Below are 23,437 nucleotides of genomic sequence, written 5' to 3' on the forward strand. Positions count from 1 at the left end.
ACCTGTAGCTAGGGAGAGGGTGAGCAGTGTGTAGGGCAAACGCAAATTCACGTCCACTCAAGGTAATTCATTTTCTCATTACTGAGATATGTGATGCCCATGTTGGCAGTGTCCTGCAGGCACTGGTGTCAGGTCTCCCCCCTGACAGGGCTGCTTGCTGCAAGGCAAGGACATGGAATGCATGGACAATGTCTCTGTTGACTGGACATGGAATGACTGTCTGTGACCTGCTTGTCAGCCCCAAGTAATTTGAATGGGGCAGAGCTTGGCTCCCTTACACTGCCATTCCAACCCTAGAAGCTGAAAAAGTCCAGGGAAAACTCAGCTCCACCTCTAGTCCTGGGCTGAGGTGGCAGGTAAAGTGAGTGCCTGCATGAAATAGGCTGGGATTGCAAGGATCTGGGCAAGCAGAGGTAGCATCTGATCAGCAGCTGCAGAGTGTCTGAGGCCAGCATGGCACAGTGGACACAGGTGAACACTGAGAGCAGCCCAGTGTGACCAGCAGCCACACCACTGCAGCACTGGAGCGCAGATGCACACACACAAAGCATGGCTGGGACATTGGTCCTGATGCAGCACAGTCCAGCCGCGATCCCAGAAGGAATGGGTACCATCGGTGCCAAGAGGTGTAGGCACCAGCAGCCACTGACTGCCCTGTGCAGCTTTGACAATGCTGGCACTCATCTTCCGGCTGCTTCTCCCCCTTGCTTCAGGTTCTCAACCTGCCTGTCTGTCTGCAAAGGAAAAGCCTGTCTTCAAAGCAGGACTTCTTGCCCCATGAGCTGATTCTTTTCTTCCCCAGCCTGATCTCTTCTCCAGCAACAGCCAAAATTGCCAGACAGAAAAAGCAGGGTCTCACAGGCCAGCAGCAAACTTGCTTTTATCATCCCTGCAAAGCTACCATCAGCTAGAGCTGTTCCAAAACCTAGGCTCTGCTGACCTCTAGGGGACTGCTACAAACCCAAAAGCATAAAGGCTTCAAAGCTCATGGCGCGATACAAGCTCTTCAGGAGCCCTGTGGTGGGGATAACACAGCTGACACAACCCTCTCCTGGTCCCTTTAGCACTACAAGGGGCTGTAAATAAAACCCTGGCTACAACACTGCCTCTTCCATCTCACCTTTATGGCAGCAATATCTCAAGAAATGTGTACAAGCAAGGTTAGGTTGTTCAGGAGATATTACCTGCTATCACACTGCCTCCTATAATTGCTGCTTTTCAGCGTGGAGAAGTACGCTGGGAGTTTGGGAGTTTGAGAGCTTGTGGCTTTCCATATCAGTTTGTCTAATAAAAGGTATAAAAGCCTTGCCTTGGTGCCACAAGTACAGAACTACTTGGTGAAAAGCATGAACGCATATACCTACACCTTTATTGGAAATAAATGTGCTTTTTTACAGCATTTCATCACTCAGTAAACAAGTGGCAGAAGCAAGAACCTTGTCACGGAATAGAAGGAACATGAAGAAAACATAAAATCTGATGTGCTCCTTAAGACAGCACATGGTGCTGCCGAGGGGGTAACAGCATTTGCCATCTGGCTGATTGAGGACAGCTGTGGTAGGGGACAGAGCATTAGGCAGGAGCCAACACAGGCAGCACATACTGAGTAGCTCTAATGGACCTGTTCTCCTTGATACAAAGCCAAAGCCTATCACATCCCTGGAACATCCCAATTTCTTGATCTGGGGAAGGTGTGACCTAACGTTGGAGAGCTGGAGTGTGGACAGACTTGAACTGGGAAAAAACTGTGCACATGGCAGTGTCCCCAGCTGCAGCCACCACTTTGTGGAAGAAGCTCACCCAGCAGACCTGGGAGGGCAGCAGGCTCCAAGCAGCTGAAGAGGTGCTTGGGAACAGCACTGCTTCTGCAAGGGCAGCTGTATCTGTAGCCAGAGCCTAACTGTCCCAGTGGCTTCCACCATATGCAAAGGTCTCTCAAGAGGCTGTGGGGCTTGTGTTGTTTGGATTGTGCTCCAACACGAGGGAATCAGTCCTGGCAGGCACTCCACCAGCCACAAGAATGACTTTATAGGCAGCGCTTGGGGTTCTGGGCATACCAGAGGGCATGCAACTGGTGTGCTCCTACTCAGTGCTCATGGCCTGGGAAGTGCCAAAAAGACAAGGCAAATGCTAAGTTAAAGCACTTCCTCTTCCATGGGCTGAAAGATGTCAACCCACAGAGGCTCATGACAAAGGTAACAATTGCCTTGACTCTTTCAACTAAATCAGGGTGAGAAGATGTCAAAGCGGCAATTAAGAGTGAAGTGTTTAAAGAAAAGAGACAAATGATTTGAACAGAATCACCATTTTCATTTCAGCATTGTTACATGTCTCTTAATTAGAACAGATGTCTCCCTAATCTGTGCAAAACAGAAAAGGACCTGAGAGGTCCGAGTACTGGCTCACACACAAATATTATCACCAATTCCCAGGTTCTGATAGCAAATCCACTGTCTCAGACTGTGCCAAACCAAACCACCTGACAATTCTGGATCCAGCAGGCTGGCTTTGCAGTGCCCAAGCTCAGATGACATCATTTTCTCCTCCTTACGCCTGCAAACACTGTGTTATTCCACCATGCACCAGCAGTGCCCATGAACATCAAGCCTGTGCCACATGCATTGTAGCTGTGTTTTAGCCCCTCAGATTCAAAACTGAGTTGATTTTGCTCACAGAGAAAAGACACCATCACTCATCAGAGTTTGGTAAGCTCTTTAATGGCAAGCTCATGGTGTAATGACACTGCTGGATTGAACACCTTGGTGGTGGACGAGGAAGGAGGATCAGAAGGAAGGCAGTGCTCCACTGAAGGCTCATACCTTTGGAAGTGCTGAACAAAAGGGCAACTTCTTTTGGTGACTCCTTTCACAGCTTTGTAGTCCCAAAGACAGAGGGATCTTCTGGCCAGAAAAGTGGTGGAAACCACACCAAAGACTTGGCATGGCATGGCACAACATGATTTCTGCTTGATGTGTTGAGGGCTGACTAGTCCCTGCATTAGTAAAGGAAAACTTGACCAAAAAATTGCATTGATTGAAATCCAGAGCTGACATTTCTACCACCACCACCCCTGAAGATGAAAGCTTCCTTTACATGCAGTGTTACCACAGATCTTTGCCTACATGAGCAACAGCATGTTGGTACAGAAAGGGAATTTCAAAGTTCAATGCATTTTACATGAAACCAGTGAGCTTCACGACAGTCAGCAATAACTAGTTCAAAGAAGTTTGGGGTTTTTTCTTGTAGACAAATGAAGGTCCTTTTTGTTAATCTGTGGGGGTTTTTTTTTATGTTCAAGCTCGTACTGACAGTGCAGTGCTATGCAGCTCTGTATAAACTGGGGTTTGCAATAATGCAGTTATGCCTTTAGGGACTGTCTTTATTTAAAAAAATGAAAAAATTAGCAATGAGAAAAAAGTCAAACACAGATCATGTAAAAGACAATTTGGCTCACTGAACAAGTAAATGTGGCTAAGTGAAGAGGTTTCCTCTGTACACCTGCTACAGACATCAGACACCAACAGTGCAACTAAGTCTCAGAAATCCAATAAAAACCCAAAGTGACAAGGTCTTCCCTCTAAGGACCAAATTTAAGGACTCTTAATTATCTTAACTTAAATCAAGTAGAATTAACTTAAATATCTGCATTGGAAGTGATGTTCCCGAGCCTTCAGCTCCGTGGTTACCGTGCAAGGACAACCTCAAGTCCAGCCTGTAACAGGGTCTAGGAGCTACTGCCCTGAGTCACTTCTGCTTGGCTCTCACACAAAGCTTTCCCATCTGCAGCTGGCTGCAGAGAAAGGCTGCTGGGGAGGAGGGGAGGTCCTGCCAGAATAAAATGCATAAAACAAAGCATTTGCCTCCGCTCAGCAATTTACAGAAAGGGGCATCCAGTTAATGCCCCTGAAGGGATCCTTCCCAATTTCCCATGTCCTCTGGCCAGACCAAAACCAGCCAGCACTGAGAAAGAGATCTCCCAGTGACCAGGCAACCACACAAGTCTCATTTTCTGGATGCCCAACCTGGAAAGCCTCAATGGGTTATGATTTTCAGAGACTGGATTATTTGGTGAGACATCAGTGTCTGTGAAAAGATACTGGGTTTGGCAGCTAAAATGACTGCTGCCTTCTGCATAATGCCTGCCTGGCATGGACCACTCACGGGTCCTCAAGGGATAACACATCTCCCACGTCACCTCATCCCCCTGTACAGAAAGGACAGTGCGACTCACACTGTGCTGAGCTGCAGCTCCACTGATGTGCCTGGCTGCAAGCTGTGGGAGATAAGAGGTGTCTCTCTCCTCCTTCCTATGCTTCCCTTCTTCTGGAAGTGAGAACTTCTGAGACAAACAGAATGGTAAGGATGGACAGAAGGGAAGGATGGACATAGGGTAAGGATGGACACGCAGTAAGGATGGATGAAGTTGTAACCTTGCCTCCTGCCACTGCTAAAGCTAACACTGAATAAAACAGCCATAAGCATCAGCCCTGGATCCCAGAGAAAGATCAGGAAACATGCTGAAAGAGGCTGGGAATATGTCCTGAATGGCAGCTTTCTAAAACAATGTCCACAATGTTATTACAATCACTTTTACTGTCACAGTCCCATGTCCCACCTTGCAGAGGGGGAAAGGGCAGGGACCTACTAAAGCAATGTTGCAGCAGAAACTCCTCCTCACTGCCCCAGTCACCATCTCACAGAGAACACCTTACGTGGGACACAGTGACAAGATGCAGCAGCTGGTGTGCACGTCACTGATGCAGGAAAACTAACTCTGGCTATTCCCAGCAAAAGTGGCATTCTTACAAGCATGAGACTTTGAAAGGCACAGCACTATGCACAGAGGGAAACTGCCTGGAAAACAGCCCGGAGCAGGGCAGGAGGTGGAGCTAAAGTCTGGTGGGGGTTCAGGTCATCGTGCTCAGGGATGAGCTATTCCCCCAGTTCTTGCAAGGTAACAGTCCGACAATTTTTTCTCTCATGAGCAAGTCCTTTTAAGAGATGTTACCATGCACCTAAAAAAGAAGCTTCCTGCACCCTGACTGCTGCTCCTACCTACTCACACAATATCATAATGCTGGAGAAGAGGAACTGGCTTTTCAGTTTGCCTTCTCCATCCCTTCCTCCCTCAACCATCTCAATGCATTAATCAGGCAGGACACTAACAGGAAAACACAACTGAGCTCAAGGCCTCAGTAGTGTCCAGAGGAGCTTTTTTATAAACTGCATGGGTTCAATATGCAGATACTTGGCAGGATGGCTTTGGCTGTCTCAGAAATCTCAGCATCTCTCTCTCTGAAGGGGCTTTGCTCACTCTTGCCCCTGCAGCTGTGACATTTCTAAAATTTGCCTCTTCCTCTGGCATCCCATGCATTTCTCATTGTCCAAGCAGCACTCTGCTAATGACATTCATGCAACTCATATTCAGAAGCACCAGTTCTGCAAGAGGCTCTGCTCTGCTGTATTTGTATTTAGTTAGAGCATGAAATGCCTATGAGAAAGGCTGAGGGAAAAGGAAGATCCTCCCCTGTCCTTTCCTTACTGGTTTGCTCTGAGGAAAGGCAATGATCATGTGTATACCTGTTCAAACACAAACCTAAAGCACTATATACATGGGCTGGACAAATAATACTAACAGTCCCTTTTACAAAAGGCTTATGGTAGGACTTTCAAAGGAGTTACCCTGTTCCTACTACATCTTCTGGAGGTTGGATGCATAACTGGAGTCCTGCCCTGAATTTTCAGTGACTGAGACCCACCTAAAGCTCAGGGCAAGGCAATGGCAGACCTACAAACCCACATCTCACTGAGTACCCAGGTTTGCAAGCATTTATGCATGTGTTGGCAAATCTTGTGTCTCAGTCTGGCAGCCTAGCCACTGGGTCATGCTACCCCTGATTAATTACTGAACGGCTACTGACTGCAATATGTGGTAGGAGGGAGGGAAAAATAAAATACAACTGAAATATAAAAACATTTCATAGTACAACCAAACCAGTTCCACATCTCTTGCATCATTTGGCAAGTATGGAAAAGCAACACAGTAATACAGAAATGTTTTTGGTCAAAGTAAGGAGTCAGTATTTTTTGATAAAATACATTCTATATTAATGCTCATTCACATTTATTACATGTAAATTCAATTTTCTATGTATAAAATTCCAGTTTATTCTCAGTGCTGCCTGGTCATGCTTCAGTTCAGCAGCAGGGCTCAACACATTCGGCTCCTAGCAAAGTGGGAGGAAATGAGAGCATTCAGCTTTCTGCAGGACCAAGCCTCACACATTCCCTGGTCCTGCAGGTCCCGTCTAAACAAAATCTCGCTGGCTTCAATGCGAGTTTTGCAGGGGAGAGCACTGCAGAAGGGCCCCCCAGCTGTCCAGCACATGCAGTCTGTGGGGAAGTCACTCAAATGGCATACGGCATTCCAAAGAAAAAGTGAGTTAGTGAATACAGAAAATAACAATAATATATCTACATCATTTACAGCATTGTTTGCTTGCAACTGTATTAATGCTCAACCACTCGTTAACAATTCAATCAACACGCAGGGAAAGGTAGCAGAGTGCAATACATATTACAACCTCCTGTATGGAATTACAAGCACTGGATCTTACAGTCTTTCCTCATTTCATGAAACCCTGCCTATCCCGCTGCCACCAGAGCCCAGTTCCCACTGAGCCTTGTGCATCAGTTCCTCACAGCATTTAGGCTGGTCCGCAGCTCCGCCACGGGCCCCTGACACCGTGCACGGTGCTTTTAGCAGCAGGTCCTCAGCTGCCACCCACAGCCACCCTGCACCCTCCCCTCCGTTGTGGCAGCACTCATCTGTGCAGCCACACGCTGAGCCAGCTGGTGGGACTGATCCAGCTGGAAGCCTGCCTGCCTGCAAAAGGCAGAGGGCTGTGTCCCAGTCAGGCCGGGCCCGCAGCCCAGCTCATGGGGCAGCCACGCCTGGGGCTGTGCAGGTGTGTGTGGGGTGCCTGCACCTGCACATTGGTGCCAGCCACCTGCCCCTCAAACAAATGGGTGCAAGTGCCCAGCAAACCTGAACAGCAGGACTTTGCCTCCAGCTTGCACTACTGTAAATTGCTCACTTGCGTGACATTAGAGCAGAGGAAAGTCAGCCCCAGAAAATCTACTTGTGTGAGCCACAACCCAAGGACTGGATGCTATGAAGAGAAAGGTTCTCCCAAAGGAAGGCTCTCTTTAAGGTTATAGCATCTGTCCTAGCTGGAGAGGAAAGAAAAATTTAGGGACTTAAAGCAGGGATGGAAACCACTGGTCTTACACTTTATTTCAGTAAGCAAAAAGCCTATTGCTGCTGTACAGTGTTATACAGTGAACTGCCACAGTTCTCACGTTACTAGTCCATAGAAAAGGTGCTGCAACTACCATGTTTATGCCTGCATGCTGAAAGAATGTACAAAGTTGCATTAAGCTCTGGTTTTCTTCCACTTTTTTTTTTTATATTCTTAAACTCTGACTTTTACAGTGTTGCAGACACTTCCGTGCACACTCAGGTAACACACATTGTCCCAGTTATGGAAGATCTTTGCCTCTGACAGAAAAAATCATGTGCTATGCATCTCTCAAACCACCATCATAAATGTAAACCATCAAGAAAACTTGCTCTCTTTAGTAACCCTGGAAAAAGTCTTTAAAAAATCTACTGAAAAGGAGACATCATTAACAACAGGGTTTTTGAAATGATGCGAGTTGTTTATAGGAGTTGTCCAAGCATTTTCTCCGCGCTCACTCTTTCTTTATAAAGCTAATTCTGTATAAAAGGGCTTTTGAAGCGTGTGACCTTTGTTTCACAATTTTTAAAAAATTGGAAAAAAAGGAGTAAATTTAGAAACATTTTTCTTGATTGTGGAAAACAGCTGTATTACAACAGAATTACCTTTGCTTCTTATATATTCTGTACAAAAGGCAAGTAAATAAAGACACCCTGCATTTTCACAGTCTGGCACTCATCCAAGTTACTTGGAACTATGTAAAACAGGTATAAAATACAAGGGGTCTTCTTTTCCTTTATACCAAGACCCTCACCAAACCCCTCGGGGAGCAAATCCCCTGATAAGTAAAACCTCACTAGATTTTCTATCAGCTGAAGCAGTATTTTAGCTCCCCTCCAATAAGGTGTAAATTCCCAGACTAGCTCAAAGGCCCAGGTAAAGGAAGAGGTCCAGCATAATTTTAAGAGCCAGGTGCTGGTTGATACCCTTATGGCTTCAGTGTTAAGTTGCATTCAAGTTGCACTCAAGGAAGATCCTGGAAACTACAGGCCTGTCAGTATCACTTCAGTGCCCAGTAAAATCATGGAAAATATTATTCTGGAAGGTATATAAAAACACCTGGAGGACAGAGCAGTCACTGGTCACAGCCAGCATGGCTTCATGAGGGGAAAGTCCTGCTTGTCGAACCTGATATCCTTTTATGACAAGGTAATCCACCTAGCTGATCAAGGGAAGCAAGTTGATGTAATATGTTTGGATTTCAGTAAAACTTTTGATACTGTATCAAAAGTATCCTTCTGACCAAAATGTCCAGCACACAGCTGGATTAACACATTGTGGGATGGGTGAGCAACTGGTTCACAGGTTGGGCAGAAAGGGTTACAGTGAATGGGGTGACATCAGACTGGTGACCTGTCACCAGTGGGGTTCCACAGGGCTCCATCCTTGGCCCTGTGCTCTTTAGCATCTCATTAAGAAACAGGATGCAGGACTTGAAGGAATACTAAGTTTGCTGAGGACAGTAAATTGGGAGGAGCTGTCAACTCTCTCGAGGGCAGACAGGCCCTGCAGAGAGACCTTGACAAATTAAGAGAGATGGGCAATCACCAACTGTATGAAGTTTAACAGAGGCAAGTGCTGGATTCTGCACCTGGACAGGGCAACCCTGGCTGTGTGTATACACCAGGGAAAGAGAGGCTGGAGAGAAGAACTGTGGAAAGGGACCTGGTCAAGGGAAAGTTGAACATGAGTCAGCAGTGCCCTGGCAGCCAGGAGGGCCAACCGTGTCCTGGGGGGCATCAGGCACAGCATCACCAGCCAGGCAAGGAAGGGGATTGTCCCGCTCTGCTCTGCACTGGGGCAGCCTCACCTCGAGTGCTGGGGGCAGTTTTGGGAGCCACAATGTAAAGAAGACATTAAGCATTAGAGTGTCCAGGGGAGGGCAACAAGGATGGTGAAGGGTCTGGAAGGGAAGCCTGGTGAGGAGTGGCTGAGGTCACTTGGTCTGCTCAGCATGGAGAAGGGGAGACTGAGGGGAGACCTCACTGTGGTGTTCAGCATCCTCAGGAGGGGAAGAGGAGGGGCAGCTACAGATCTCTTCACTCTCATTACCAGTGACAGGACCCGAGAGAATGGCCTGAAGCTGAGTCAGGAGAGGTTTAGACTGGATATCAGGAAAAGGTTCTTCACCCAGAGGGGTAGTTGGGCAATGGAACAGGCTCCCCAGGGAAGTGGTCACAGCACAAGCCTGACAGAGTTCAAGAAGCATTTGGACAACACTCTCAGGCACATGGTGTGGTTCTTGGGGTGTCCTGTGCAGGGCCAGGAGCTGGACTCGAGGATCCTGATGGGTGCCTTCCAACTCAGCATATTCTATGATTCTATGATTCTAATGCACAGTGCCACGAGGTTTGAGTAATAATTTGGCAGTGTATCAAAACCAGCAAAGCTTTAAGTCAGTTATCATGCAGAAGTGGGATAGGCGACGGCTATTTTTTACTTGATTTGTAAGAAAGCAGCACTTGTCTTTAGATCACATGGTGTCAGAATACCAGATTGGTTATTATGTGTGCTGCTGGTGCCAGTTACTCCCAGTTATTAATTCAGCACTTGTAAACTTAGGTGTCAGTGAAAAAACATCTGTATGTCTGACACTCCCTGGATTTCATACTTCCCATCATTTTTGTTAAGCCTTCATTATGCACTTCTGCAGCACCAACCACTACTAAACTACTGTTTTTCAGGAAAAGTCTCTCCACATTTGGTACTTTGTCAAAAACCTATCGCTAAAAAGAAAAGCGCAGGTGGTGTTTGCTCTCTGCGCTGGTTTCCTCGGAAAGGTCACTGGCGAGGACTCGGCGCTCTCCCCACACGCCTCCTACATTCTCAGTACTCTACATTCATGGCAGCAAACACTACTCTCGAACACAAATCGAAGAGACAAGTCAGTGACAAAACTACTTCTAGACTGATAACGGCAGAATGCTACCAAGACAACTCCATAGAAAACCCACTGAAGCAGGAGCAAAATTCAGGTCACTTCTTAGCAAAGCTCATCACGAATTATTATTATTAATTTTTTTTAAAACCATTTTTTGTAAAACTTTTATCTTGGCAGCCAGATATCCCCTTGTGATGTGCTAATTCAAACAGGCTGACGTGGGACCACCTGACCCCACCTGGTACCAAAGGCTTCCGAATTTTTTTATAGCTTCTCAGAAAATCACTGCTGACTGACACCCATCTGTTGGTGATCGGCTTCTGGTTCCTCTTCTTCCACATCTGCGTTATATTCTTCAAATGCATCATCATCAACATCTGGAAGCCCAAGTAGCTACAAAGAAGAGAAAATACTGTGTAACAGTGAATTACCCACTCGTGCAGCTTTGCTGCAAATCTTCACACAAATCCTACGTGCACTTCTTAAAAACCTCAAACCCTGGAATAACAGTATTGCATAATGATCTTGACTCTCTTTCTCTCCCTCCTGGGATAAAGAAAGATTTGAAAATGCATCCTCACACCAAATTAAGTGCTCAGAGACCGGAAGATAAATAAAACCAAAACAAAGCACTTGCAAAAAGCTTCACATTCTTCCCTGAGGTCGCATTATGAATTGTTGAGTGTTTAGACTTGGCAGTGGTTTAACTTCAGAAAGAACCACGATAATACTGTAGCAGTATTTATCTTGGTTTAAGATTGTTTTTTGTCAGCCCTATAAAAGCCAAAGAAGAGACCATCCTCACGCAGGACTGGATAATGTGGAGTAGGCAAGGAGTGCCTAAAAAGCTAAAGAACCCACCATGTCAAGTGTTTCTCTTGAACCCTTCACTCCATCACACCAAAGTCTTGCATGCTGGGTGAAGCCCTTGCAGTGAGAAATAATGTGTATTCCGCTGGAATAGTGTCCCTTTAAACTTCTGCAAATTAGATTTGGGCTTGGAAGGAACTGCCAGCCCATCCTCCTTGGAGAATGTTCGGATGCCTCCACCTGATGGCTCCGATCACTGCAACATCACTTCTTCACCACAGGAAAAGGAGCAAACAGCCATGTTTGAACTTTTCCCCTCTCTCCCAAAAGGTTGCCAAGCCAACAGAAGTCAGGGAGACAGATAAACCAAGTAACAGTCAAAATAATGTATGTTGTGGAAATCTCATATTAGAATCCTACACTAACAGCTATTAATAGCCACAAAGCAAAATCATAGGCCAGGCATTACTGAGAATAACGTGTATTTAGCTTGCCGGGGCTGGAAGAGCAGCACAGATGCATGTAACACCCTCTTTGGAGAGTGATGCAGCTGTTAGCTCTTCAAAGAGGCAAAGCCCAGAAAAATCATGAGGAGGGTGACACTCTTTAGGTGAGAGCATGGAAATGAGAAGGCTGCAACAAGGCAGATTTTCAGGGAAAACTGAACTAATTCAGCCTGTGATCGACATTCAAAATTATTCAGTGGACACAAATACAACATACAGAATTAGCTTCTGGGTGCAATGAAGCTTGCATTCCTCACTGTCAGTGGGAGAAAATCAGATTTTTAGTTGCAGGGTTTCTTCAGCAGGGAAATGGAAGGAGAATTTGCTGACTAAATCCCCTCCTTCGCATTTTAAAAACACTTACGGAGAGACCCCAAATGGAAAACGTTCTTGTTTTCTGAGCAGAACAAAGTAATTGTTCCTGTGCGTACATATTTTTCAAATCAAATGCTTAACTGAACAAGAACTCCTCAGTTCATTTTCAGGATTTGGGGGTTTTATTTTGTGTTGAAGCTAAAATTAAAATACTCCGCTTTCAAAAGGCAAAAGCAAGGATTCTTTCTAGACTTTGTTATACACTAGTATTATTTTTGCTAAACTAATCTGGTATATTCAAAGTAAATGTGAGTGTTGTACTCCTGTTTGTATCACGTGGCAGAAAGAGTTTTGACTGCATTTTTTTTTTTCCCATCTCTGGTCATAATTCCTCTTTGATTTGCAAGGAAATGAGTCACATGAATCTTCATTTTATGGGTTACTGTAAGCCTTTCCCATGCAAAATTAGCATGGAAAACACAACATGCACCACAAGAACCGCAAAGACATACACAATCCCAAAGGATGGGAGTACATCCTGCTTTTCACACATCCCGTCTCTCTTTGCCATCAGGAAATCCGGCTCCTCTTTCCCTGGAGCAGCATAAATCAGAGGGAGCAGTGTAAATCAGAGTGATGCTGCAGACCTTAGTGGTTTTATGGAGGAAGAACGGGGATGGGATGGGATGGGATGGGATGGGATGGGATGGGATGGGATGGGATGGGATGGGATGGGATGGGATGGGATGGGATGGGATGGGAAGCTCCTCCAATGGAGATGCAGTTTTATTCTCTTGCAGACATTTTACGAGCCTCCCAGGCAACAAGGACCACAAAGGTCTTGTTTTTAGGTGTCACATCCTGTTGCTTCCCACAGGATTATGGTGGCCCCTCTGTTAACCCCTTACTGCTCTCTGGACTGCAATGACAAATCTGCCCACACCTTCAACAAAAGGAGGGAGGATCAGGGTCCAAAGCGCGGGGAGCTCCATAAACATTGGGACAAAACAGAAGGACACTGCACAAAAGATAAGGACAGAATAAGATGACGAAGATGGCTTGGGCAGACCCTACACTGATTCCCACCTTGTCTTCTTTCACACACGCTAGTTTCTGCTTCTAGTCCATAGCTGCTGCATATGTTATCAGCTATGCAGCAGACTTGAAATGACTTAACTGGAGAGGAAAACAAGGAGAAAAGAGATAAAACAGAAAACCGGGGTAGAAAGAGAGAGCTGATCCATCAGCAGAAAAGCCAAGGGGAACAAAACTGCCAGGCTGGGATGCATGGCTAGGAGGTGGTCAGGGGCACGGTGAGGAGGGAGGGAGGATAACAACCAGCAGCATTGCCTGAACTACAGCTATTTATTTCTGCTGGCCAAACTACCCATATGGAGGTAAAGGAAAGGTCACTGGGATATGCATGAATTCAGTGAATATGGCATAAATGGCTTTCACACTGCAGACTCCCCACTTCAGATGCAGGCTTTTCAGGCTGAAGATGAGCTCAGTATGGGACCCCTGGAATTTGCTGCTGAATTGTATGACTCATGCCTTGGTTTCCTGCAAACTTTGCCAGTTGGTGTGATGTCCCTCAGGCGTTTCTTATATTTGCCTAACTCTTTCAAAGTGCCCTGATTTTACAAATAACCCAGTAGTCACTAACTCACGGAAGCAGAGTGACGCCATCTCCTACTAAAAGCTGGCACACAAGCACACTGAAAAATAAACCAAGTACAAGACTGAGCTTTAGTGGTCCATGTGATGCTACACTAGAGATAACACAGTTCTGTTGAATCCCTGTGGGAAGGACTTAGTCTCCAGGCAGATATGCTTAAAAGCACCAGCATGGGCACCTCCTAGCACCAGAGCATGGCACCTCTGACACCATAGAGATCAAGGCATGGGAAGAGATGGGATGCTTTGAGGCAAATAACAGTATTTGAGCTCAGTGATATTGGTTGATATCATGTACCTTCATGGTGTCTAGCACTCTTGGATGCTCCCTGAATAACTGGATAAGGCAAATCACAGAGTTTTGTAGAAACTGACCCAGGAAGGCAGTAATGGGTAGAGACAATATGCCCCTCACCACCTTCAGGAAAGAAACACCTTGACCTTGTCTAAAGCAGGACTTAGAGGTGTGGTTTAGTTGTTGCAGGCAAACTAGCACTTTTTAAAAGCTTTGTCTAATTAAATATCCTGCTTGGCACTGTGCTTAGGCCCCTAAAACATTAGGGAGAGATGCCTGAGAGCAGGGAGCAGACCTAGACCACCCTTACTGCCTTCCAGGGAAGACTGGCGAGCAGAGGGAATTCTCCGTCTCTCACTGAGAGGGATGCCAACTGCTGGGCATTCATGTTCTCGCTGTCTCCAAAACACAGGGCTCAGCAGCATGAAAAGCCAGTCCCTTCCCCCTCCACAGCCCCAGGGTAAGCTCATGGAGACATGGCTGGGCTGTTATCATGAACATGCAGAGCAGGGCTGAGCTGAGTTACTGGAAGAAGTTGTTTTTGGAGCCCTCAGTTATGGGAAGGCAGATGATCATGCTGTGCACAAGGGCGTGGAAAGCTGCAGATGCACTGCCACTGTTCTCTTCTAAATATTTCCCTTCAAAGGACCCCAACAGAGAATTTCAGAACTGTCTAATAATCATGGATGTCCACTGGGAATACCAAAACAGAGAAGACTTTCAGAAGGTGCTTAGAAAGCACCTGCTAAAAACCTGGTCCCCAGTGTCCGAGACTGAGAGCCAGGACCACGAGATACTTCACAAAAGCTCAGTCTGACCTTCAGTTGTAGTTTTTTCCTAAACTGCCATTTTTAAAACTGGAGTTTGCCAGCTGGTCTCTGTCAGCTGACTTGCTTGGGATAGAGGAGAAGAAATGCCCTGCAAATGCACTGTTGCCTTGAAGCTGAGAGCAAGGTGGTCTCATTAGTAAAACGGGTCCAGCAGAGAAAGGACAGGAGACAGTGTGAAGTGATGCCAAGGAAATAATTTCTCAATACTGGAGAAAAGTGGTTTTGTTCTGGCAAAAGCCTGAGGGTGCAAAATAACTGTTTCCATACATCTATTGTAACACCATTCAATTTTTAAAATCTTTCCTCCCATGTATGTGCTATTTTTAAAAGTTACAACGAGGGCAGAATGTCAATACATTCCTTATTAGACTTGTCCACACATAGCCATACCTCAAATGATAAACCCAGTTTTGTTATGCTGATGCAGTTCTCTCAATACTAGGTCAAAGGAGAATCTGAGAAACAATCTCTGTGGTACATCCAAGAGAAAATGAAGAGGTATTTGATTACAGTCTACAAGAGGTCTCTGGCAACTGAGGACACCATTTTTGAGCAAACAAAAGCAAAATGAAATTCAACAGCTAGGAAACAAAACTAGAAAAATGCAGATTGTAAACAAAAGAGTTATTCAGAGCACCATAACTAGCCATGAGAAGAAAAAGTGCTCAGCAGTGGTGTATCCTTTAAGTCACCTGAACACTTTACATCAAGAGTGGGTGTCTTTGGAAAAGACATATTCTAGTTCAATCTCAATTTATGTGCTTGGTTGTGGGAATCATGAGGTGAAATGTGATGTATTAATGAAGGGCCCAGGCTACATGAGCATAACAGTCCCCCTTGCTTCGGACCTTTTTATTCTAAAGAGTAGCTCAACTTGGTTTGAAGCAAATTTCTCAGTAACTTAAGCTATGCTGGAATAAATGTGGTTTAAATGAAATAAGTAACCTGTACCAATTTAATTAAGTCTTTTTGAAGTCCTCTTTAGTTAAACCAATGGAAGTTTCTCATCAAAGGCACAGCTTCCCTGAGCAGGAGAAAACAGCTATGAATATCCTAGAGCCCAATATTGTTCCAGGAAACATATTTTTGTATGTTTTCACAATTACAAGCAGCTGTAGTGACAGATCAGATTTCCAGTCCTTTCTAAGAAAAGTGTGCATCTGTTCTATTTATTTCTAGCCTCTCAGAGGATTCTTTAAAATGATGCTCTTTTATGTCGACCAGCTGTGGCGATCCTTGCAAACCATTGCAAGGGTGTAACACAGGGAGGGCCAGTGTTCTCATATCGGTGCTCCAAGCCCTCCCTTTTGCACTAAATACTTGGGATACATTTCCAGTCTTCTCAACTAGTCACACAGAAAAATACAGGAGGGAAAAGGTCTACATTTTCAGTTGAGTATAGAAACGTCCATTGGTGAACTTTCTCATGAACATCATGAGAGAATGGCTCTGGCTACAAACCTTCACCCCGCTTTGCACCAAGCCCTTAGCCAAACCCAAGCATTCAAAAGGAGAGTCTGTTTAAAGGGAGCATTTGGCAAAAATGAAGGACAATGGCCAGCCTAAGACACCTCGCCCTGATGAAATCCAGGCTTTGGCACAAATCTTAGTGTTAAACAAGGACAGAGAAAGCTGAGTAGTAGCAAAACAGAAAAATACAGGCCCCCTCCCCACAAAACCCAGCTTCTGTTCCAACTTCTTCTCAAGCAGAGACCAAACCAGCATTTCCAAATACCAAGTGGCAACCATCCTAATAGCAAAATCTACATCACTTGGGGGAAAAAAAACCCCAACCATAAAATAAAATAAACCACCCTGAGGAGAGACCATTCTTCCAGCTTCTCAGAGGTTTACTCTTGCTGTTCATATCCTTGCAAAACTCCCCAATTCCAGTGCCAGGAAACAACTCTGCCACAAAGTCCCACAGCGCTGACTCGTATCCCGTTCCTCGGAGTCAGCGCTGCATCAGCAGGACGTGAGTCCTTGCCCGCTGCCACCGGCTGACACACCAGTTGGCCTCCCATCCCGCCCAGGAATCTCATCCTCTCAAACACAGAGATGGAAATAAAGAGGCAGCTGACTTCCAAGAAGCAATTTCCAATTGCCTGATGGTAGCTTAAGTGCTAACACTCCTGTACCCAGGCAGCTAACTGGAGATGTAAATCTCTGGAGAAGAAAAAACACCTTGCTCTATCCAGTGCTGTCCCATTAAAAGTCACAGGTAACTGTCAATGTTTAGAAGGAAAAAAAAAAACAAACACTTACAGGTCTGAAGGATTTGAAGACTTTTTCCAATATTTCATGGAGTGTCTTTTTCCCACAGGAGGAGATGTAATCCTGTGCGAGCTGCAGAAAAGGTAAGCAGTCCTCACTTTCGCTCCACACGTGCTGAAAGCCAACAGCAACACAAGAAAGGAAAGGCATTAACAGGAATTCACGCCAACCTTTCCATGTGATTTTATAAGGTGACATGTTGTAAACATCTGCCAAAGTACACTGAGCCTCCTGCAGTTCAGATCCGCCCTGGGGACAGGCACTGCAGGCCGCTTCAGAAGCCACGTTTCTGAGGAGGAACCTGGATTTTATTAACATGATGCGTCAGAAAACAGGGAAATCGAACCAGAAGTGGAAATGCCTCGTGGTTGCACCAGCCATGAAGGGTACACACACTTTGCACACGCACATTTTACCTATAAAGGTGCTTTTGGTTTGACATCAGCCCTGCTCAGACCTGGAAGCCATGTTGGGTTTTCTCTTTTTCTGCATCACCTGCTGCGGTGAAGCCCTCAGGAAGAGCTAAAGCATCTCTTTGTCTTCCTGGCGTTAGTGCAAATATGATGCAACCCTGGAGGTGGAACTTGATGTGTAATTCTCTCGACAGTGCAGAAGAAAAGATGCAAAATCCGCCTGCAGGCTAGACACAGAGCCAAGAGAGATGTTTGGGCACTCACAGCATCCTGATGCTTTGAGCCTCCCACCCTGTTTTGAGATTTACTCCCCCTGGAACCCGATCTTCTCTTCCGAGGCAGGCACATTAAACCCATTTGAGATCTTCCTCTTGTCTTACTCCTGCTTTGGAGATGCTGGTTCTCCAGCCTTACTCTGTGAAGCCTCTCTCAAAACTGATGTTTATTCTGCTGCTAGGAGGTTCTTTGAAATAGATCTGGCAAGCGATGGAGGGAGCACCCAGGCAACAATTCTTCCTGTGCGCAAGGGCACAAGCTAATGCATCACCTTAAACACCTTCTGTTGGAAGACTTCGTGCATGGGACTGTCTTAGGCAGCCTGCCACACAGAGAAGTGCAATACTGCCAAATTGGTTTGAGACTCTTGTACCTCTCTTTTTGCACAGCAGCTCTTTTCCCCAAAGTGCCCTTTTACTTGCTACAAACAGCAGGTTATGCTTAAACAAGGAAAGAGGAGGATCTCTCCGAAGCTTAACTAACATTCAGGGAAAGGCTCAAAACAACAGATGTTTCAATCCCTAGCACAAGGCTTGCATGGTGCCTTCCTCTTCAGCGGTGAGTACCTGCCAGGGATGCAGTTTTGCACTTAATAAGAGAGCAGTATTTAACATCACCTAAACTGCACCTTTAAGATAAAACCTGTAACTGCTTTGCTATGAACCTCACTTGACCTACATTTTCTTCACTGCTTGTTGCACTTTACATGCATAAACATAGCGAAATGTTTTGTTATGAAAGCAGCCCTGAATTACTGAGTAGGTTCTGCTCTTTCCTTACAACCAAAGTCATCTCTTAACCATTCTGGCAATAAAAATAAGTTCTTTACAGTCTTGCCAACTCTCAAACACACATACCACAAGTCTCATGATACTTCATGCCATCTTAAGAGTCATGGGCCTTGCAATCCTATAAATATACAACTAAATCTCAGCTTCTGTTTACAAGAAAAAAAAGCAGAAAAAAAGTCTGCACTTCGTGATTTCTATGGCCTAAAAAGGCAGAAGGTACATGAAGTGAAATCAGAATGAACACTTCCAAATCACATTTTAAGAACAGCCATAGGAGAAGGTTTTGGAGGTCTGGCCCATGATTTCTTCATACTTGGGGTTAGTAATAACTGTTTAGTTACTCCTTCAGAGCTGAATGTTGCAGCTTGGCAATTCCTGGCTCGTGCTAAACCTGTTGCAATTGTTTATGTATATAAAATGATTATGACTGCTGAGATCCTCATTCTTGTTTAAACTGTGGCTTCTTTTGACTACCAGAGCTATACACAGCAGCTTCCACATAAAAGAAAATCAGGCCCTGTCCTTTAATAAGTAATAGCAGGTTTGTTCCCCAGGGAAAGTTAACTCCATGTTGTCCTATCATGTTTTTACAATCTCATTTCAAGCTCCACCACATTTTAGACTCCAGTGTGAATTCATCAGCAGTAGGCAGAATAAGATGATCTAGCATAAGGGGAAAACCTAAGAGAATAACCTGATCACTGAGCTTTTGACGACATTGTTTTGCATAGCATCATAGGACAATTAGCAAGTAAGGATTCCAAAAATCTTCCCATCTGCAGAGGATTTTAAATGCTGACTGCAGCAACAAACGCACTACAAAAAGTTTCACGTGCCATTAAATGAGTGCATGCACCTCATTCAGAAATGGGTTGATTTAATCTTTTCCCTCATGAACCTCAACCATAACAAAAAACAGGGTTGTAATGCCTGTAGGTTCAGCTGCATCTACAGCTCTCTGTGGTGGTTCAGTGCTGCACCCAGGCAGCGCAGGAACTGTCTCAGTACTGACTCACCCATCTCCAGAGGAACCTGCAAAAGGAATTTCGGCCTTTCAAAATAAAAACAAACGTAATTTGAGGATTCAGCTCCTGCTTAGAAAGTTCAGTAAGGCTGCATATACAGAGATGCTTTTCCTGGAAAACCCGATGCCTGAGGATCTCTCTGCAGTGGGAGAAGGGGGCTGCTGGCAAACTGGTGGACCACAGTGCCTGGCTGTAGCTGTGCAATTAAAAAAATATTAACCTCATAATCGGAGTATGTGTTTTCCAAGCTTGCCCAGTTTTGCTCACAGTTGCTTTGTGTCACTACAAAAGCACACAGCCACTAATTTCCACCTCAGCTGACCTAGGATCATGGCTGAATTATTTAGTTCAGCATCTACACACAGCACATAGCTGAGGAAATCAACAGGGCTGCATCTGGAGGGGTTTGCTTTCCCTCACACCTTTAGATGACTCAGTGTAGCTGCATGACAGAATCACTTGCTGGCCCACCTTTTTCTAAGCAGCCCACTTGTGCATGGCAGCAAAACGTTTTATTTGTGGGGATAATTCGACTTGCATAAAATATTCAGACCCACTAACTCGGTTCTAAATATTTTCAGAAAATCTTGCAGCAAGATGGCATCATATTTTTATTTATTTTATCAGTTACGTCAAATACCATTAATAACATGGTAACAAAACAAATGACAGACTTAGCATCACAGCCCTCACTCTCCTTGATTATGGCTACACAAGTCCAATTAATTTCTTGAGAACCCCAGGAGCATCAGGAGCTGAATTATAGATAGTTCAGCTATCTAAAATGCTGATTCAGAGAGTTTTAGTGTCCAGGTGGTACTGAAAATGCCAATAAGCATCTACATGGGTCTCCTGCATCCCTAGCATGTTAAAAGCCTAGCCTAAAGATATCTTTTCAGGAAATGAAAAATATTAGATTGTTGTGATATGAGATCTCTGATTTCAGACAAAATTCAGTGTTATTTTTCCCCAGATTGCATTTTGGCAACCTTTCCACATTTTTCTCCTCTCCTCCTTCCTTTTAAGTTCATCATGCTCATCATTTCCTCCTTACAAGTGGGTTATCATGGAATTCTCTGGCACCTCCTACATAGCTTTTTAAGTCGCATCATTATGAAATGAATACGTAAAGAAAGAACAAGAATACCAGGCATCAGATGCTTATTAAATGCAAGGCTCCTTTATATGAGGCACAGGGTGCAAAAAGGCTGTAAAGTGTGTCACTGTGAATTCCGTTTATATTTACTCACTTTCACACTCCACTGTGTTAAAGGAGCCATGCAACAAGGCTTAAAGTGCAAATGATAATCAGTCCCTTGGCTTGTATTAAGTCTCCTTAAAATAAACTTTAGCCTGTAATTGCACATAGAAAGGAAAGTTATAATCTGGAACATAAAAAAAAAAAAAGTGACTGCAAAAAAACAAGATAATCAAGCTGGGAGCAAAAATTAAGTCCCACAGTGCACTATGAGCAGGAAACAGGATGCTGGAGAATCTAATCATTACTGGGTCTTAAGCATATTAAAGAGACACCATCTCTTTAAAGAATTAAGAATGACACCTATCTGCCGGTCTTAAAAGTATTATCATTACAAAAAGTGCCTCAACTAATAAGGCTAAAAAAGACAGAAGAAAACACTGCTTCTAGTTTGCCACTGCTTATGTTCCACATTTGACAGGAGTCAGCCCTTTGCTCCATTTTACTAGTGGTGACTCTGGGCAGGGAGTCCTTCCCACAGCAACCCTGGAATGAAAATATTAAAAAAAAAAAAAAAAGGGAAAATGTGATTTCAAACTCAAAAAAAGAAAAAGGCCAGCGTTGGAATAGGGTCCGAAATGGCTTACGATTTTTTTGAACTTGACTAGACTTTGTTTGAAAGAGTTCACTCAATTATTGAGCAGTGTATAAAGAAACAATACATGTCTAAGAAAAATAAATGGACTCTCTTTGCAATTTCCAATATCATTAGTGTCCAACCACAGTTTTAGCCTAGTGCTGCCCTGGATTCAGACATATTCCTGCTTAGGAGTGCAGCAGGCATGCAGCAGACCTTTCTGGACACAGGCATCTCTAGAGAGGAACGAGCACTGCGGTCTGACAGGCTCAGAGGTACTGGGAAGATGGATGTGCAGAGCTATTCCCACAGAGGACTGAGAGAATCCACACCTTGAGATACCCCACTGCTGCATCTGAAGGTCTCATGTATCCCTGGACAGATGCAAAACTAAACTCCAGATAACTTCTTTCATAATTCAGCATGATCATCTATCTACTCGACACAGTAAGTAAATGTCCTGCTCGCTGGGATCTGTGGTCCTGGAGAAGTGACTCCACTGCTCTTTGTTTCCATGGACCCATCTGTCAAATGGGCTCACTCGGCACTTACCTGTTGGAAAGGGAACTAGTGAACATTTGTCAAGCAGGTGGAGGGATCAAACTTGCTCCGTGAAGGCAAGAACCTACAACATTCCTACAAAAACGGTCTGTGCTAGGAGCTGTTTTGTTCAAAAAAGCAAACCAAAATCCTTTCACTGAAGTTAACTGGCACTTGGCAGCTTACAAACCCCGTGGCGGGGTGCTGCTTTTCGGTGACTCTTCCTGCACTCCTGCTCACCACTCGGACGGTCTGGACGAGGGTAAAAGCACCCCCCGACCCTTCCCAAGGGCATGGGTTGTGGTGCCGGAGCCTTTTCGGCACAAACTCGGCGCTGAACTCCGCGAGGGGCGGCGGGGCGGGGGCGCGGCGGCGCCCGGCCGGCACCTGCACGGATCCCGCGGCGGGCCCGGGGGAGCGGCGGGGGGGGCGCGGCCCTCCTGTCATCCTGACTCCATTTTATTCCTGCCCATTCTCCATTTGCCGTGACAGCCCTGCCAGTCCGCCCGTCCCCGCGCCGTGCCCCAGCCCCGGCACCCCGGGAGGATGGAGGGGCCGCGGGGGGAGCCGCAGCTGCAGCCCCCGCGGGGAGCGGGGCAGGCGGCGGGGCCCGCACCGCTCCTCGCCGCCCGCCCGGAGCCCGCAGCCCGGCCGGGCCGGGTGATGGGGAAGGGGGGGGTGGGGTGTCCCTGCCCGCAGCCCTGCCCGCGGGGCCGCCCCCCACCGGCAGCGGACTCCATTTTGCAGATTGTGGGAGGATCCCCCCGGCCCCACCGCCCTCCATCACCGCATCCCTCCCTCCCGGGCACGGCCCCGTCCTCCGCCCCCCCGGCGCTCCCCCTCGGGTGCTCCCCCCGGGCTCCGGGGACCGGCACGGACGGAGCGTCCCAGAGCGGCGCGAGGGCTCCCCGCGCGTCCCCGCACACGCGCGGGGGGGGGGGGGGACGACGGTGCCCCGCACGCCCGTGACCCCCGATCCCCTCCCGGGGCACTCACGAAATTGTCGCCGCAGGCGGCCTCCGGGCACAGCACATAGAAGGAGACGCCGGGCTCGGCGTAGAAGTCCATGCGCCGCTCCGTTTCCTCGGCGGCGATGAGCTGGAAGGGCGTGCGGGCGCACCATCGCTCCGCCGCCTCCGCCAGCGCCTCGAAAGCCATCGCCGCCGCCGCCGCCGCCGCCTCCCGCCCGCGTCCCCCGCGCCGCCCGCGCCCCCCGCGCCTCGCGCCGCCCCGCGCCCGCCCCGCGCGCCGCCCCTCCCGCCCCCCGCGCCGCGCCTCGCGACCCGCGCGCGGCTCCCGGCACCGGCCCCGCTGGAATTCGCCGCAGACAATCGACTCGACGCCTTCTGGCAACTTGCGGGAGGGGGGAAAAAAAAAGAAGAAGAAAAGCCCACGCATGAAGGCACTGTCGGCGAGACCGTGCCTCGCCTCGCTGCTTCCCATCCCTCTTCCCAGAACTGGGTCGGAATCTCAGCAGCACCCATTGTGCTGAACGCACGGGTACCCTCCGTGCTGGGTTCCGTGGGAGCCACCCAAATGTGGGCTGTTGGGCTGTCCAAATACGGCAGATTCACCCCGTGACATTGGAAAGCTTTACGGAGGTTCCCCCTGCCTCACCATCCTTTTACCGTGAATCTGCGTGTTTGCAGTGAGGTTCACATTACTCTT

The 23,437-nt window shown here is 46.6% G+C and overlaps 1 protein-coding gene across 2 annotated transcripts; it reads right to left on the reverse strand.

Moving 5' to 3' along the window:
* Positions 1-2,842: 2,842 nt before the first annotated feature.
* On the reverse strand, positions 2,843-22,934 carry MTURN (maturin, neural progenitor differentiation regulator homolog). Of its 2 annotated transcripts, XM_069007430.1 has the most exons (4): positions 22,766-22,934; positions 16,881-17,003; positions 10,421-10,575; positions 2,843-2,992 (listed from the first exon to the last, which is right to left on the reverse strand). In XM_069007430.1, the coding sequence occupies exons 1-3, from the start codon at positions 22,925-22,927 to the stop codon at positions 10,465-10,467; spliced, it is 396 nt and encodes a 131-aa protein (XP_068863531.1). In that variant the 5' UTR covers positions 22,928-22,934; the 3' UTR covers positions 2,843-2,992; positions 10,421-10,464. The 2 variants fall into 2 exon arrangements, with proteins under 2 accessions (XP_068863531.1, XP_068863530.1); XM_069007429.1 differs by lacking the exon at positions 2,843-2,992 and having other exon boundaries at positions 7,273-10,575.
* Positions 22,935-23,437: the final 503 nt, after the last annotated feature.

The sequence above is a fragment of the Aphelocoma coerulescens genome, chromosome 2 (genome assembly GCF_041296385.1).
Source record: "Aphelocoma coerulescens isolate FSJ_1873_10779 chromosome 2, UR_Acoe_1.0, whole genome shotgun sequence".
NCBI classification, from domain to species: Eukaryota; Metazoa; Chordata; class Aves; order Passeriformes; family Corvidae; genus Aphelocoma; species Aphelocoma coerulescens.